General features: G+C 56.2%; 2 protein-coding genes across 2 annotated transcripts; both read left to right on the top strand.

The window, feature by feature from the left end:
• The first annotated feature begins 575 nt into the window (after window positions 1-575).
• PINK1 (PTEN induced kinase 1) lies at window positions 576-10,375 on the top strand. The gene is made up of 8 exons (XM_050714875.1): window positions 576-884; window positions 2,083-2,370; window positions 3,298-3,401; window positions 5,448-5,630; window positions 6,487-6,650; window positions 7,915-8,042; window positions 8,747-8,983; window positions 9,288-10,375. The coding sequence occupies exons 1-8, from the start codon at window positions 576-578 to the stop codon at window positions 9,546-9,548; spliced, it is 1,674 nt and encodes a 557-aa protein (XP_050570832.1). The 3' UTR covers window positions 9,549-10,375.
• Window positions 10,376-11,730: 1,355 nt separating this feature from the next.
• Window positions 11,731-15,271, top strand: AGMAT (agmatinase). The gene is made up of 7 exons (XM_035557393.1): window positions 11,731-12,059; window positions 12,165-12,367; window positions 12,950-12,998; window positions 13,098-13,293; window positions 13,488-13,667; window positions 13,916-14,000; window positions 14,924-15,271. The coding sequence occupies exons 1-7, from the start codon at window positions 11,731-11,733 to the stop codon at window positions 14,995-14,997; spliced, it is 1,116 nt and encodes a 371-aa protein (XP_035413286.1). The 3' UTR covers window positions 14,998-15,271.
• Window positions 15,272-17,063: the final 1,792 nt, after the last annotated feature.

Genomic DNA, 17,063 nt, shown 5'->3' with positions numbered 1-17,063 from the left:
GCACCATGCACCAACGCACCGCGCAGCAAGGCACCGTGTAGCAACATCCTGTGCACCAACACACTGCGTAGGAATGCACCGTGTACCATCACACCATGCACTAATGCTCCGTGCACCAACACGCCATGCGCTATCGCCCCGTGCAGCAATGCACCGCGCCCCATCACCCCGTGCACCAATGCACCGTGCACCACCTCCCTGTGCACCACCGCCCCGTGCTGCAACGCACCTCGCGCCACCGCCCCGTGCACCAACGCACCATGCACCGCCCCGTGCGGCAAGGCACCATGCACTGCCGCCCCGTGCACCACCCCCCCGTGCACCAACGCCCTGTGCACTACTGCCCCGTGCATCAGTGCCCTGCGCAACACCACCCCGTGCACCAACACACCGGGCACCTCCCCGTGCACCAACACACCGGGCACTAACGCATCGTGCACCAACACACCGGGCACTATCACCACCCCGTGCACCAACGCACCGTGCGATACCGCCCCGCGCCCCGCCCCGTGCCCCACCCCCCCTTGCAGCCCCGCCCCCCTCCCGCGGCCGTTCCCGCCCGGCCCGGCCCGGCCATGGCGCTGCGGCTGCTCCTCGCCCGCGCCCTGCGCCTCCTGCCCCGCGGCGCCGCCGCCGCCCCCCGCCGCCCGCCCCCGGCCCCGGCCCCGGCCGGCCCCGGCCCCTCGGCGCCCCCCCGGCCGCCCCCCGCCTTCCTCCTCTCCCTCTCCCTCTCCTCCTTCCTCCGGCGCCCGGCGGCCGGGCTGGCGGCTGCGGCTCGGCGGTGCCGCCGCGGGCCCTGCCTGGCCCTGGCGCTGGGGCTGGCGCTGGCCGAGCCGCGGCTGGAGGAGCGGCGCCGGGCTGAGGCGGCCTGCGGCAGCATCCAGGTGGGCCGGGGCGGGGGGGGGCCCTCGGGGCCCTCAGGAGGGGCTTGGGGCTGGGGGGAGCCGCCTGAGACCCTCCTGAGGGGCTTGGGGTCGGGGGGAGCCCCTCAGAGCCCTCAGGAGCCCCTCAGGGCCGGGGGGAGCCCTCGGAGCCCTCCTGGGGGGCTTCAAGGTTGTGGGGAGCCCCCTGAGGCCCTCCTGAGGGGCTTGGGGCTGGGGGGAGCCCTCAGGAGCCTCTCAGAGCCCTCCTGGGGGGCTTCAAGGTTGTGGGGAGCCCCCTGAGGCCCTCCTGAGGGGCTTAGGGCTCTGAGGGCTCCCCCCCCCCGACCCCCAGGAGCCCCTCAGGGCTGGGGGGAGCCCTCGGGGCCCTCTTGGAGGCTTCAGGGTTTTGGGGAGCCTCCTGAGGGGCTCGGGGCCAGGACCCGGTGGGCTGTGTGTGTGTAGGGGGGGCTGGTGCTGTCCAGCCAGTTGTCAGCGCGCTTTGGGATTTTCCAGGGGGTAAAAGCAGACTTGGGGCCCTCCCATGGCCTTGGTTGGATCCCGCGTTCTTCCATGGGTGCTGATTTTCTCTGAGGTGCCCCCCACCGGGCTTTGGGCTCCCCAGCCCGTGCTGGGTGTTGCTGCCCGCCTCCACGGCCCCGTCCCCTGCCCACGTTCCCCAGCAGGGCCAGGCAGGTGTCAGGGGTGCTCAGGGGCCGTGTAACAGCCAGTCTCACTTCAGAAGCATTTAGTGAGACATCAGAAAACACTGTTGATGTTACAGCCTCGTGAGTGGCTCCTCCTTCCCGTTCCTCTTCCCCTGTACCTGCAGTACCTAGAAAAGGGCCCTTTTGGTAATGTTTTTTTAAGGGCCCTTTTGGTAATGTTTTTTTTTAAGGGGTAACTTGTTTCAGACAAAACCACGCTGTCTGCTAAACGCTTTCCCTGTACTTACAGTGACCCACCGGGTGTAGGCCAGCCCGTGGTCTCCTCGCCCTGAGGGCAGAGGTGACATTTCTCTGATCCACCACGTCACTGCTGGGCTGATGGCTCGGAGAGTCCCAGCCCGCTCAGGTTGAGCACGAGGTGTCACGAAACGCCTGCTCTGTGCTGTAACACCAAGGGTACTTCTCTGCGCCCCCCGTGCTGGTTCTTGCTGCCCCTCTTCTGAAAAACTAACTTTTTTTTTTTTGTTAGCTCTTGCCCTTTCTGTTCCTTTCAGACGGTGTTCGTCAGAAAGAACAAGGCACAGAAAAATCCGCTGAGCTCTTTCCGCTGGCGAGGCTTCAGGCTGGAAGAATATCTCATCGGGCAGCCCCTCGGGAAGGGCTGCAGCGCGGCTGTCTACGAGGCAGCTATTCCCTCGCCTCCCGATGGCCAGGGGAGCACGCAGAGCAGCCGCCTCGCCGGAGAGGGGCAGCAGGATCATACGGTGGGAGAGCAGCCCGCAGACAAACCCCAGCAGAAGGAGGCTTTCCCATTAGCCATCAAAATGATGTGGAACATCTCGGTAAGGAGCCGGTTCTTAATCTCCTCGCCTGTCACCTGGGTGAAACGTTTAACGCTTAAGCGTTGAAAGCTCCGATTACCTAACTGGGGGTGAAGGGGTCAAAACAAAGCTGTTGGTGCTGTGACACTGGTGGCTGGGAAATGCTCACGGAGCACGTAATTAACGGCTGTTACTCCTCTGGACTCGGTCACTGTGGTGTTGGAGAGCTGCTCTTGGGGCAGCCGTTGGTCGTGGAGGCAGTGCTGCTGGCAGAAAATGCGTTTTGGAAGCTGGCTGTCGTGAACCAGGAGGCACTGGGGAAAAAAAAACCACCGCTGCCGGTGCCCTGGGAATCTGCTTCCCCGTCAGCGGCAGGACAGAAATAGATTTTCTGTCGCAGAGCAGGTGGGAAGGTCAGCACTCGCCAGTCCCCCGCGGCGAGGTCGGGCAGGAGCTGTGGCAGTGTTTCTCAGCCCGGGTGTCTCTGGTGACCCACGCCCTCACCCCCACCGTTCCCCACGTAAAACAAACGCGGGTGTGTCTTTCGCTGAAGGGTGTTTGTGGCGTCGGATGGGACGAGCGGGTATTCTCAAGGAGTTTTCCAACATCTGAAATCCCGTGGGCTTCGTAAGCGCAGGTTCCTTGAGCTTTTTTGGTTGTGTTTTGTTTTGTTTTGTTTTTGTGGTTGAATTAGAGGGTGCATTTAAAGAGCTGAACGGACTTCTTTGTGCAAGTAAAGGCCTCGCCACATCCCTCGGTAAATTCTCCGAGTCCTTAATTACCTTCCCTGGCTTCTTTCTCAACGCAGAGAAGGGAGTCCCTTCGTTCTAGCCCGCAGTTTAACTTCAGACACAGTGCCCTGGATGATCTGCTCCCCCTTTGCGCTGGGGCTGGGTGATTTGGGAGCTAAGGCTTTGCCCCCAGCGTGCCGTGACGTTGGTGTTGCAGGCCGGTTCTTCGAGTGAAGCCATCCTCGACGCTATGGGCCGCGAGCTCGTTCCAGCCACCCGGACCGCCTTAGCCGGAGAATATGGAGCTGTCTCGTGCCGCAGGTACGGTAGCTGTGGAAATGGCAGCGGTCCTCAGAAGTCAGCGTGCTGATTTCACCCGTCTTCATCCGTCGGTTTCCTTTGCAGCACGTCGGTACCGCAGAGCAGGCAGCCAGAGGTTTCTGTAACGGTTCTTGGGAATAAATTAACGTGAAGGCTTGGGGTTATTTGATGCACGCGGTTATGTTTTTATCTACGTGACGATGCTTTCACACGTGCCTCAAACAAACGTCAGGCGGGAGCGTGCTTCTGGCTGTCCCGGCGATTTTTCTCTGGCGTGCTTTTCTCTAGCACGGTTAGGGAGCAGAATAGCAGTGCTGCTGTTCAAACAGTAATTTCACACAGCCTTGTTTGCTTTGAGGAGCCGTAACTGTGTCAGGCTTGCTGGCGTTCAGGGAATGCCTACAGCTGAGCTGCGTGCTTCCCGCTGGGTTGATGGCTTAGGCTAGAAGGGTTTCGAAAGGATACGGGGCTCTGCTTTGGGTCCTGGAAGTGCTCTGACGGGACCGTGGCCAGGCGCTTCTGTGCCCTGTGCCGTTGTTTTCCTGTGGGTAAAATGCGTAAAGCGTTTTGGTATCCGCAAATGAAAGTGTTAACTTCGTTTAAAAAAAAACAAAACGGGGAGGTGGGGGGAGCTTTTTAATTCTGCTTTTTAATTACAGAAGTAAACAGCCCCACTCTGTACTAATTTGGCACTGCGTTAAAAGGCCGGTGAGGTGAAACTGGGCCTGCCCCTGGTTGGGTTCTAAAATGGGTGCAGGGAAGGGAGGCAGAAACTGCTGATCGCTAAACGGGCAAAACAAATAAAAGGTAGTGAGAATGCAGATGGAAAATGACTGCGTTCCCCCTCCTCCACCTGAGTGAGAGGTGGGCAAACGGCATAAAGGTGGCAAACTGCACAGGAACTTTTAAATGATCCTGAGTTTAACCATCTTTTTGTTCAAAAATGTGCCTTTTTTTTTTTTTTTTTTTTCCAAACGGAAACAATGGAGTCTGCAGTCCAGATTGTCCGATTTAAATTTCAAATAGGTCTCAGCTGCCGATACAAATGAATAATGAATGCTGCTTGGCGCGTCGCTAGCCTGAGGACGCAACAGGCAAGCCAAGGAGATGTTTGACATTCAGGGGAGGAGAGGGAGGAGAGATCTGTTCTGCAGATGCGTGGAGGTAACCTGCCTTCGTGGTAGTGAATGCTTCCCGCCTGTGCCACAGAACAGAGGGTCCGAGGTGATGTGGCTAGGGAGAATGTGACCTCTTTTTGCCTGGCACAGCTGGTTTTTTTAGTTGTTATTATTTATTTTTCCTTTCTCAGAAGCTCCTTTTTGATCCAAGCGGCAGCCTGTGACTAACCCACCTCTGTCAGTGGTATGACAAGGCCGCTAGGGTCTGACTAAAACGAAAGGCTGCCTGCTGCCAGCCAGCATTTCCTGCAAAGCTTCCTTGGCAGCGCGGGTGCAGTACCAGTATATCCTGTTCTCCCCTCGTGGTGTGGGAAATCCAGTTACGGCAGGATCTTCCTGACAGCCACGGGTGAAGTAGCAGCCCGGGTACCCTCTGCTGGCGCAGCAGCAGCTCTGCGTTGGGGATGACGGCTTGGTTTGCTCTGGGAGCTGCCGGGGTACAAAAAAACGGGTGCTTGAAACTCTGCAGGAGCTGCTGGGACCTGCCCACCGCTGCGGTTCGTCTGCTCGAGCTGTGGGTGCTCTGCAGCACCGCGGAAAACGCTGGGCAGAGGTGGGGGGTTTGGAATTTGGCCACGAGGGCGGTGAGGTTGCTGTCGGTGTTCTCTGTAACCCTGAGGTTTCCAGGAATGTGGATATTTGAGCATTGGCTCAGTGCGCAGGCCTGGTACCTGCACTTGGCAGCCCCGGTGCTCCCCGCAGTAAGGTTTGCAAAGCAGTGGGCAAACACATCTGCTCTGCAGCGGAGCCCCGAAATTAGTGGAGGGGAGTAATGAAAAATAGTCTTGGAGGTAACAGAGACGCACCTGTGGTAAATGACAACCAAACAGGAGGTGTGTAACTCCTTGGTACGCACACTTCTGCACAGGAAACCTGTCCTCAGGAGAAAGAAGCTGCAGCCTCATCCAAATATAATCCAGGTGATCCGAGCCTTCACGTCCTCTGTTCCTTTGCTGCCCGGAGCCTTCACGGACTATCCCGATGTTCTTCCGCTGAGCCTGAATCCCAGAGGCATCGGTCACAGCCGCACGCTCTTCTTGGTGATGAAGAAGTAGGTGGGGAGAGGCTGGGCGGGTGGCTCGGGCTTTGTGAGCCTGTGCACGCTGCTGCTGTGTGGGGTCCCGGTAAGGATTTGGCCTGGGTTGCTGCCAGAAACACCGTGCGTGCTTGGGAACGTGCTTCCCGAGGCCTGCTCCGGGTCTTTGGGGTTTTAGCTCTTCTTGGACCATCAAGGCAAGCTGTCCTTTTGAGCTATTGCCCCAGATGGATGTAAGAAATGCTGGGCTTGTCCCCGTTCGTCTGCCCTTTGAAGCCTGAACTTTGCCCCTAGCTGGAGACAGAGCAGAATCAGTAACGAGATTCGTTGGTGCTTCGTTAGGGTGTCGCGGCTGGGTTCTGCCTTCACTGGGTATGGCTGTGGCATCGACACAAACCCACCTTGCATTTTCCACTCTCACGTTCTGCCCGCAGGTGGAGAAGCACTCTGTCCTCCGTGTGTTTCAGGAGTGTGTTCTTCCTCCCGACTTGCGCATCCCCTTGTTATGCTCATCCAGTCTGTGTTAGTAATCTGTCCCCTCTCGTGCACAGCACAAAATCTGTACGTAAGGACCTGTGAGAACGATCCCCGAGCCCCTCCCCGTGCTGTCTGAGGGGAGGTTTAATTGCAGTTGTAGGGTTGCACAAGAGCCTGAAAAACTCAGTGGTGGGTGTTTGTAAAACGGGCTTTGAGAACAGCGAGCAGGGGAGAGGTGGGAAGTTGAGGCTAGGAGGTGAGAAGGCACCGCGGGGTGCAGGAGGAGCGTGGCGTGTGTCAGGGCGCTGGGTCCCCAGGCAGCCAGCACTGAGGCTGAACTGGCGGCAGGAAGATTCCAGGCCGCTGACGCCGATGTTCTCCTCGTTCTCACCAGTTATCCCTGCACCCTGCGCCAGTATTTGAGGGACAACGGTCCAGATGCTCGTCTCTCCACGATGATGATTTTACAGCTGTTGGAAGGCGTGGACCATCTTGTTCGCCACGGGATAGCGCACAGAGACCTCAAGTCTGACAACATCCTGGTGGAACTCGATTCGGGTACGTAGAGCACCGGGTCTAAGCGATGATGAAGTCAGAGGCAGACGTGGTGCCAGCGGAGGCACTCGGGGAAGTCCCAACCCAGGTGGACCTTTAGGGATAAAAGGGGCATCAGAGCTTTTCAGGGATCTCTGGATTGCCTGTTAGCTTTGTGCTTGCTGTCACTGCAGCAGCGTGGGAGTCATTTATTGCACGTGTGCCTCAGGTTTTGGGTCACTGAAACAGATTCTAACCGGCTGTTGTGCTGTAATCAGAGGGAGAGGTGCAACGAGCCCTCGTTGCACGAGCAAAGCGAATGTTGGCTCGGCACAGAGACGTTCACTACCACCACGTTCATGGGGGTGGAGGTGCCTTGGCTCCGGGCTCTTGGCTCCGTCATTCCTCGCTGGCAGAGCAGTGCAGAGCGCTTCTAAAAACCCCACCTCGCAGTCAGGTCGGTGGCGCTGCACCCTGCGCTGATTAAATGTTGGTTGGAAGGAAGGAGAACTGGCAGTGTTAAAGCCAAAAGCAGCGTTTTCATCATCTTGTTCTCCTGTCGTCCAGTTCAACCGAGATTTTAATTACCTGAGCTCTTTTTCTGTGTGATTGAGATTCATATGGGCAGGAAACAATAGCAGGCAGCAAGATCTGTGTAATTAAAGGTCGTGGTACAGCAGCTCTGGAAGATTTTCAGCGATACTAATGCCATCTTTCTTTTCTTGGAGGAAAAGCTTCTCTGGAGCTATGCTGAATGTGGTTAGGAATGATTAAAGCATTGATTTTTCCATACCAGAGTCTGGAGAAGTAATGATTCTACTTTGCAACGTTTGACTTGTCATCGGGACAAGAGCTGTTCACCGATGCAAAAGCTGTTAACTAAGCCCCAGCCTTTTTTGCTAGAGTTCAGTGTGTGTCTTGGTCTGGAGCTTTTGCTATAGGTAAAAACAAAAGTGGAAAAATGAAAAGATTCCTCTGTCATTTATCGGTTCCTAGTTGTACGTGCCCGTGTTACGCCATCTGCAGCGTTTTGTCAGACACACGCTCCGCAGAGAGAAATGGCGTCCTCTGACAGGGAAACGGAAGAACAAGTTTTGTTTCAACAAAGCCAATTTTTCTCCTAATAATACAGAGGAGAAGCAGGAGAACGGCGTGTGGTCACGCTGATTCCCGGGGGTATTGCGACCGTTCCTGAGGACTGTCCCTGCTGCTGACGTGCTGTGCTGTTTCCTACAGCCAGGTACTCCGGAGCCGTACGCTAACCCTGCTGTCCCTCTGTCCTTTGCAGCTGGCTGCCCCTGGCTGGTGATCACAGACTTCGGTTGCTGCCTGGCAGACGACAGCATCGGCCTGAGGCTGCCTTTCACCAGCTCGTACGTGGATCGGGGTGGCAACGGCTGTCTTATGGCACCCGAGGTAAATCCTCCTGCAGTAACTGTTGGCGTCGCTGGCTGCGGGCTTGTGCTGCTGGGGGTAAAAGTTTCAGCAGCAGCTGCGGTGCAGGCTGTGGGGGCAGCGATCGGAACGTGGAAAAGGGGGGATTAGGTCTAGGAGTGAATAGCGGAGGGGATGCGTGCACAGCACTTCGCTGCTGTTTGTGCCTGAACCTTCCCCCCAGTTCAACAAATTCAAATTCTTCCGTGGTCTTTTGTGATCTGTCCTGAAATCCTCTGCGATCAGGTCGGGCATTTTGTAGCTGTTCTTGCTGATTGACTTAACCTGTTCGTGCAGCGCGTTACCTCTGGCGTGTTGCTGTGTCAGTGTTCTCATCCCTCTCTCCCCTTGGAGAGCCGTGACTGTAAAGCAGCATGTTCTACCTGGAGCTGCTGTTGTTTAACACCTGTGCCTTAATAAAGCACATCCTGGTCGGCCCCGTGCTGAGCATTTGTTGAACAAAATCATCCACGTCTCCTGTCTCTTAAATCCCAAATGAAACATCCCTAGGGCCCTGGTGTGAACGCTGGTCAGAGGTAACAGCTAAAGCCTGGATGCAACGGCCAAAAATCTTCCCAATGTCCTGGCGGGCTGAGCAGCGCTGAAGGCCCAGAGCATGCCCCTAGGAAATATTTATTCAGGGCTCTTTATTCTGGCTTCCCCATCTCTGTGCATTTCTCACGCAGGTGATCACAGCGTCGCCAGGTCCAGGCACGGTGATCAACTACAGCAAAGCTGACGCCTGGGCCGTTGGAGCAATCGCCTACGAAATCCTCGGCCTGGCAAATCCTTTCTATGGCCACGGGGACTCGACCCTGGAAAGCAGAAGTTACCGTGAGGATCAGCTGCCAAGCCTGCCCGATCGCGTGCCCCTTGAGGTGAAGCAGGTGATAAAGCTGCTGCTTCAGAGGGATCCCAACGAGGTAAGGAGCTCTGTTGCCTGGATGGAAGACAAGCGTAGGTTTTTGCAGGACTCCAGTGTGGTACTCACATGCAGTTCCCTGAATAGTTGCAGGGATTTCGGCAGATGTTTGCATCAGTGACTGGACCCTGAATTGGGGTTCACGTGCGGTTGCCTGATGATGATATTCACAAAGAGCTTTTTTGTTCCTGGGGACCGTGCAGTGCCTCGGAGGAGGCCTGGGGTACTTCTGGCACAGTAGATGTGACGTGGTTTGACCTGAGTGCAGCTGGATGAGCTAACTTTCCCTCTCACTCCTTTTGCAGAGACTGTCTGCTAGAGTTGCTGCTAACGTGCTTCACTTAAGCCTCTGGGGTGAAAGTGTTCTAGCATCCAAGACCCTGAAACCCGACCAGATGGTTGCCTGGCTTCTGTGCCAGTCCGCGGCCACTTTGCTCCTGGACGGACTGGTGGATAAAAGCCGGGTGGAAACCAAAATGAAGATGTGCTTTTTCGCAAACCTCGACTACGAAGACCTCTGGGCAGCAATTTTCTTGTTGCTGGCCTCGAGAAACCGGTCTGGGTGAGGAGTACAACGCGGGGCATGACCGCGCAGGAGATAAATGGCACCTTCTAAAAGCACATAGCAATTTGTCTTTTCTGTCTGCGTGGAATCCTGTAGTACTTCAGGGGAAAAACCTGCAGGCCTGTGTTTAAGAGGTCGAGTGTTATCTGTAGCAAGTGTTAGTGCACTAGTACGCTGCTAGGGGCTGTGTCCTTGCCTCATTACTCCTTCAGTGAGGGTTTGCAGAACGTGCAGGTGTCCTGGGGTAAGCGGTTGGTTTTGCTTGCATTTGGGAATTCACAGTTGACTTTGAAGTCGCGAGTTGAGTGAAGCGAGTTCCTTTTCAGAACAGGGCGTGTGCGGAAGGAGGTACGGTCTAGCTGCTCTTCACACGGAAACGTCACGGATTTAAACAATACACGAAGAAAGCTGAACTGACAAAAGGACATGCAGCCTTCCTTCTCTTGGGGAAACTCTTGTGAGCCTTGCTTCTCTTCAGATTGTACTCCCCTGCAGTCACAGATGCCTTGCTATATTTATAGGCATATATAACATACATAATGGCAGCCTCAGAGCCTCCTGCAGAGGTGCTGCGTGGTAAGGTGAGCGCGGAGCAGTGCAGTTTAACAAGTCTCTTGTGATGCCAGTCTGTTTGACGTGCCCGTTTTTTCTGATTAACGAGGACCTAACGCCCTTTGGCTGGGGAGCATAGAGACCCCCCCAGCGTTGGGACACCAGCAGTCATGTTAATGAAAACATCCTTTGAGTTCATGTCTGTAACGGTGTTAAGAGGAACTGGGGGAGAAAGTTGTTGATGCTGGTTGCACAATAAACGGGTGATTAAGCTCTGATGCTGAGTGGATTCTCTAAATCTCATCTGTCTCTGTTCACCAGATCCAGATCTCAGGCTGGAGGCCTGTGAGGCAGTCAGTGGTACCTTAAAAAGTCATCCAACTTTTCTAGTCCTGTCCGGAACAAGTTACTTTATTCTGCCAGGGGGAGTTTCCTGCCAAGTGAGCACTCCTGCCTGAGGAACAGACCCTGCCTCGTCTATGTGCGTATTTGTGCCCCTCTGACAGCTCTTGCAGTTTGTCTGGTTCAGTGGCAGTGCAAAACCACCTGCCAGGGACTGGCCCTGCTCATTTTACGACCTAGCAAGAGAAAGCTGCACGCTGGCCCGGCAAACGTGCCAGGAAGTCAAGTGACAGCACAGTGAAGTCACCTAACGCCCGATTTAGAAACACGATGAGAGCACAGCGTGCGGCCGGGCCCGTAAAGAAGGCTCAGCAAAGAGCACGGATCCTTGGCAATCGTGGAAAATGATCCCCTGGGGGGAAAAAACTGTTTCAGGAAAAAAAGAACTTGTAAATCTTGGTCCGAAGCCAACGTGGGAGAGTGTCACCAGTTCAGAACCGCGAGTGGGCGTGCAGAGCTGTGCTGCTCGTCCCGTGGCCCCCAGCCAACACCCGCTCCGATTTCAAGCGTGTCGTCATTAGGCCAGCCAGGGTTTGATCTGTGCCAGCTATCACGCACGCATTTGCTGTGCTAGCTGCAGAGAGGAGACTTGCTTCCCCTTGAAAGTATCTCATTTCATCTCTCTGTCCTTACAGACGGCCTAAAACACTGGCTGTGCTGCACCACCTCTTGTTCTTAAATTCCTGTTTCTGCTGCTCGTTTGCCTTTTGTGCGCCTACAATTTGCCAGAGTTCAGACGTTTTCTGTTTTGTTTCACTGCCATTCTTCTAGTTAATGAGACACTTTGTAAGATTCCTCAGCATTCGGGGTGCTTTTGCAACGTGTAGGTAAAAAATACCCAGTATGTGTCAGTGTACCAAACGCTGCCTTCCTTTTGTAGCTGCAGGTGAGCCGAAGCACCATGTTTCCCCGCACGTTTCCAGTTTCCCGGTCATGCAAATTCCAGCTAATCCTCACTGGAGGTGCAGGAGGCAAAGCTGCTTGCTGCCTCGCTCCTGTTGGGGGGGGATCGGAAAGAGGATCATGGGCGGGCATGGGGACGTGAGGGCTGTGCCCTCGCTGGGCAGCCGCAGCAGCAGCCCCTCCTGCTGCACTTTGAACCCCAGGAGGGCGACACAGCCGAGCCGCTCGGCTCTTGGCCCAGCCGTGACGGTTGAGCCAGGATGGGGCTGGGCTCCACGGCCGTGCCGTGCGTGGGGCAGAGGGTGGTTGGGTGCTCTGGGGGCAGGATGAGGCTCCTGCTCCACGCTGGCTGCAGTGAGCTGCTGGCCCGGGCAGCGCGGCTCGCTGCTCGACGGCTGCTCACATCCTCTGCGGCGGCGGCCGCCCCGTGCCATGGCCGAGCCGGTCCCTGCCTGCCACCCACGGCTCCGTGCAGCGGGGTCCCTCGCCGCTGGAGCTCGAGCTTCAACGTGCCCCCCAGCGCCGAGTTCGTGGCCCGGCCTGTGGGGGTCTGCTCCATGCTGAGGCTTCCCGTCCGGGCCTCGGCAGAGGGGCTGGATGCAGCTTTCGTCGGCGTCCCCCTGGACACGGGCACGTCCAACCGGCCGGGAGCCAGGTAAGGGCGAGGTGCGGCGCGAGAGGAGCTGGAGCCGTGTTCCTGCCCACCCGCCTGGCTCTGCTCCCGCCTGGCAGCTCCTCCCGACTGCGCTCGCCCACCCAGGTTCGGTCCGCGCCAGATCCGGGCCGAGTCGGCGATGGTGAGGAGGTACAACGCCAGCACCGGGGCGGCGCCTTTCGACTCCCTCCTGGTGGCTGACATCGGAGACGTGAACGTGAACCTCTACAACCTGCCCGCCAGCTGCCGCCTCATCCGTGAGGCCTACCAGAAGATCGTGGCCTCCGGCTGCGTGCCCCTCACCTTGGGTAAGGACGCTCGGGAACCGCAGCCCCCCGCCACGCCGCAGAGGCAGTCGGGAGACAGCTCAGCTGTCAGCGATGCGCTTTTGGTGCCCTGCTGAGTGGGACCCAAAGCGGCCCTCTGAAAAGTTTCCAGCCCAAACGAGCGACCTGCAGCGTGCTGATTTGCACGAGGCGTGATTTCCACGTGTGCTGAAGTTTCCAGCGGTCGCAGCTCCACATCACTAAAGGAAGCCTGTGTGTGTAGAGTAACAAGGGGCAAATTATGGGTTACGGGTTCCTCGGGAGTGAATCATTTATTTATAACCTGTGCCAAGGGTCCCACTCCATGGGCTTCCCGTGCCAACACAGTCATAAGTCTCTGGGCCTTCTTTTCCTCCTGTTTTCCTGAGGAAGGGAGAGGAGAGGAAGCAACCTGCACCAAGGAGCCTCGGGTTTCCCCGAGGAAACGCAGCCCTGCCTCTCTGGGGTGTATAAACAAGTGCAGTATAATTGCAAGGGGGGAAAAAAAAAATCACCAGAGAACAAATATAACGAGGGCGAGCTCCTCTTGCAGTGTGTTACATCCTCTTCCTCGTCCTGCTGCAGGTGGAGATCACACCATCACGTACCCGATCCTGCAGGCCGTGGCAGAAAAGTGAGTTTCTGACCTGGAAATGTAGAATACGGGCCCGTGGTGGATTTGGGGCCACAAGGTGTGGGATGGGTACTAATGGGCCCACCCTGTCTTGCCTAGACACGGCCCCGTGGGGCTGGTGCACGTGGATGCTCACACCGACACCGGCGACAGGGCCCTGGGGGAGAAGATCTACCACGGGACCCCGTTCCGGCGCTGCGTGGACGAAGGGCTGCTGGACTGCAGCCGCGTGGCTCAGATCGGCATCCGGGGCTCCTCCTATGCCCCCGACCCTTACAAATACTGCCGGGACCAGGTGAGCTCAGCCACAGCTGCTTTCGCTCCCGAGCAGCTCTGAGAGCTGCGAAATCACCAGCTGAAAGCTGCTCAGAATTAATAGGGGTGCAAAAATTAATAGGGTTCCTGCCTCCTGGCCTCATTTCCATAAATCCTTGCTGAGGCTGCGCCTTGCCGGGGGGGGGGCGAACGCTGAGCTCGTGCATCCTGCAGGGTTTCCGGGTGGTGCTGGCCGAGGACTGCTGGCTCAAGTCCCTGGTGCCGCTGATGGCAGAGGTGAGGCAGCAGATGGGGGACAAGCCGGTCTACATCAGCTTCGATATCGACGGGCTGGACCCTGCCTACGCCCCGGGAACTGGGACGCCGGAGACAGCCGGGCTCACGCCCGCACAGGTGAGGGGCACTCGGCTGCCTTTCTCAGAGGGAAGGGGATGCTTGTGTCACCCCCAAATGTCCCCCTCCCTCCTCAGGGGGACGTTTGTCTCCCGTGAAAGGAGGTTGTAGGGTAGGAAATAACCGAATGTCGTCCGTGTAGGCTGGGTCCTCAGCAGGTTCCCTCTTCTGTGCAAGGGGCAAGCAGAACCCAAAGCAATCTGCTAGGTCAAACACGTTCCTTGAGCCCAAGTCTGTTTTCTTCCCAGGCTTTGGAGATCATTCGTGGCTGCAAGGGGCTGAATATAGTGGGATGCGACCTTGTTGAAGTTGCACCGATGTACGATGTCTCCGGTGAGTCCAAAGAAGCCTCGTTTGGGTCTGTGCAAGGCGTCCCGTGGGCTGGGAAGGGGCTTGCACCCGTCTTTCATTTTCGCTAGATGCCACCTAGTGTTGAAAAAGCCACGCAGCGGGCACTAGGTGATGCCCTAAACAGCGTGCTAGGAGCTGTCAGAACTGCTTATTGTCATCCCACGTCAGTGGGGCGAAAAGGCAGGCGTCGGGGGCCGCTTGCTGCGTGAGGACACTGAGGGAAATGCAAAGCAGCGACGGGCTTGGGGGGCTAAATGCCCCCCGTCCCCTGGTCACAGCCCTGGGAAATGCTTTGCCAGCGGAGAGGTTGGGCAGCTCGGCCGGGCTGGGGGTTGCCAGCGTGGCACCGGCAGTGGTGTCGAGACGCAGCCGTCTCAAAGTGGGCAGATAAAGAAGTAACAAAACCAAAAACTGGGCAAGTGAAGAAAAATCAATGTTGAAAAATCAATTCGGTACATAAAGCTGGCGGTCCTGCACAAGGCTCGTGTCGCACGACAGGCACAGCCACAGCTCAGTGCTGCTCGTGGGGCTGGCGTTGTCGCACGCCTTCCCAGGCACGCCAGGTCCTGCTGGGGCAAGGAGGGAGCCCTTCTCCTGTCTTGTACCCGTGTTAGCCACCTGTGGCTCCCTGCGGAGGGTCCCCTCCCTTCCAAGGCAAGGCGTTGGTGAACAAAACCGGAGGCTTCAGCAGCCGGCAGTGCCGTGGTGGTGTAGGGACAGGCAGCTGCAGGTAGTTTTGGGAGGGCTGCGGGACTGGGCGAAGGAGCACGGTAACATCCCGCCTGCGTTAGGAAAGGGGCGAGAATGAGAAATGCCAGAGGCGGCTGAGTGCTGTGGGTGAAAGCAGTCCGGCATTCATAGCCACATTTTTATTTATTTATTTTTCTCTCTCTGTCTTTTCGTAGGTAACACAGCCCTCTTAGGGGCCAATCTGCTGTTTGAAATGTTGTGCGTCCTTCCCGGAGTGAAAACAATGTGAGGGCAGCTCCTGCCCGGCCCAGGGCCCCTCTGCAGGTCGTAAAGGTAAAGCAGCACCACCAGAGACACCGTGACAGACCTCGGTCCTTCTGTGTCCTGCTCTCTCCCCCACTTGCAGCAAACGCGTGCTTTTCGGTACGGAATAAATGCCATTTCCTGCTAGAAGAGGTAATTTCAAGCTCATAAAGTGCGGATGGGTTTTGAACAGCGCATTTACTGCTGTCCGTAGGATCTGAGTTTGCTCGGGAAGGAAAAAGACGAGGCTAATGGCACTGCCACTGCAGGGGGAACGACTCACCTGGCAGCTCTGCTCCTACAGGACCATTACAAACCTGTCACTGGTAAAAGGTTTTTCCCAGTAAGAGAGAGAAGCAGGACAGCTAACGTAGAGCTTTAGAGCGTGGCTGAGCGAGCGGCACCTGTGGCTCATTCTGACAGCAGAGGGCTATTTGCCTCAACGTAGCAGCCTGCCTTCCTGATGGGGGGATACCTGAGCTTCCTTTGGCTGATTGCTGGAATTCCAGGAGCGGTTTAATCCCCCCTGGGGCTTTTCTGAGCTGGCGTGGACACGAGGTCGGATTGCACACGGAAGCAGAGAGCCACCTCATCACACATTAAAATAGTTTATTTTGGTTGCGAATCTGTAATCGCCTTAAAACAAAATGACATCAGTGCCTGGTCACAAATACCAAAAAAAAAAAAAAAGAGAAAAAAGAAAAAAAAAAAAACAAACAAGACAAGTTTGCCAAATAAGTTAATTTCCCTCCCTCCCCAGTATCAAAAGTGCAAAATACGAACTTTGTTTTCAGTCCCACTTCTCAGGCTGTGTTCGCGTACTAGTTCTGGCAGGCTCTCAGAGAGCAGAGGAGCGGAGTCACTGCTCCTGCCACGCTCAGCCAAGGGAAGAGTTGTGCACGACCTTCAGACTCGGGGCCCATTTCCCTTTGCCGTAAGGACGTTTTGCTTCGGTTTCTGAGTGGGGGGTGTTTGCTTGGGTGTCACCAAATAGTGCGTTAGGACTGAATTTCCTCAATCTTTGGATTACGAACTACCATGTGCATAACAGAATAGCCAGTGCATTTTGCCGACGACACATTACGATGTGGGTCAAGCGCCGCGGTGGGCGGCAGGTTAGAAAATTATTGGGGAGAGGGGGTCACGGCTTGCACTTGCTGGGAGAGGGTGGACAGATCTCCGGCGTAAGCAGCAGCTGAGAGGCCTCTGACCACGCTCTTCTACCAGAAAGCAAGCACCCAGTGCTCCGTGACAGTTGCCAAAACTACTTAAACGGATGATTTTAGACCAGTTTAGCATGTGCTGCAGCCCCTGAAAGAAGATTTTCTGCAAAAGAGCAACACGTGGGTGCTGTACGTCTGCAGCCGAGTTAGTCTGAGCTGGCTGAGAGCAGCGAGGGGCAGAGTTACAGCAGTGGTTGCAGCTACAGAGGAGCTGTAGTCCTGGCTGGCTGGGGGGCTGCTACAAGTGCTCATTCAACAAAACTCAGGCAGACGGGGCTGTTCAGCTGTGCTAAAACAAAAATAAAAGGGTTCCAGCATGTGTGCATCACAGAAATTGTATCCTGAAGGCCATAAGGCCATAGCTTTTTCTTACTTGGGGCAGAGGTGATTCCCTTGCTGTAGTACAACTAGGCACTTTTTTTCCTAAATTAAGTGTCGAGTTTTCTTCAGGTTCCTGACTAGCTGAAGAGCTGGCAGATGGATTTGTTGCTCCTCATTCCCTACCCAAATAGTGTGTTTGTGTGTGCATACATATATATATTTGCTTTTACAAGCAGTTAAAAGTTATGCGGAGCCTTCCCCTTGGCGGTTGTCCACTCGGCTGCAACCTCATTCCAGCTACCTCCTTGCACAGCCGGTTTGGGAGAAGCACAAGCGCACTACAGCGATCGTTCCAGCCCAAATGACATCAAGTCTCACACCGGCAGGCCGATGCAGCGCTATGTGTGTGCCTCGTAGCTTCCCTCCCTTCCTTTCCCCTCCCTGTTTCTAACATCTCATTCATGCGACAGCACAAGCTGCAGCCCGGAGTCTGCTGAGCTAAAATTAA

Source organism: Cygnus atratus, chromosome 21 (assembly GCF_013377495.2).
Source record: "Cygnus atratus isolate AKBS03 ecotype Queensland, Australia chromosome 21, CAtr_DNAZoo_HiC_assembly, whole genome shotgun sequence".
Taxonomy (NCBI): Eukaryota; Metazoa; Chordata; class Aves; order Anseriformes; family Anatidae; genus Cygnus; species Cygnus atratus.
The sequence above is the reverse complement of the archived record's forward strand: the minus strand, read 5'-3'. Positions and strand labels throughout refer to the sequence as shown.

Bases quoted from the DNA above. Each gene is read 5' to 3' on its own strand.
- PINK1 (XM_050714875.1), top strand. From the start codon at position 576: ATGGCGCTGCGGCTGCTCCTCGCCCGCGCCCTGCGCCTCCTGCCCCGC. The intron at 8,043-8,746 runs GTAAATCCTCCT...TTTCTCACGCAG, and splicing joins GCTGTCTTATGGCACCCGAG to GTGATCACAGCGTCGCCAGG. The intron at 8,984-9,287 runs GTAAGGAGCTCT...CTCCTTTTGCAG, and splicing joins TTCAGAGGGATCCCAACGAG to AGACTGTCTGCTAGAGTTGC.
- AGMAT (XM_035557393.1), top strand. From the start codon at position 11,731: ATGAGGCTCCTGCTCCACGCTGGCTGCAGTGAGCTGCTGGCCCGGGCA. The intron at 12,060-12,164 runs GTAAGGGCGAGG...TCGCCCACCCAG, and splicing joins TCCAACCGGCCGGGAGCCAG to GTTCGGTCCGCGCCAGATCC. The intron at 12,999-13,097 runs GTGAGTTTCTGA...TGTCTTGCCTAG, and splicing joins CTGCAGGCCGTGGCAGAAAA to ACACGGCCCCGTGGGGCTGG.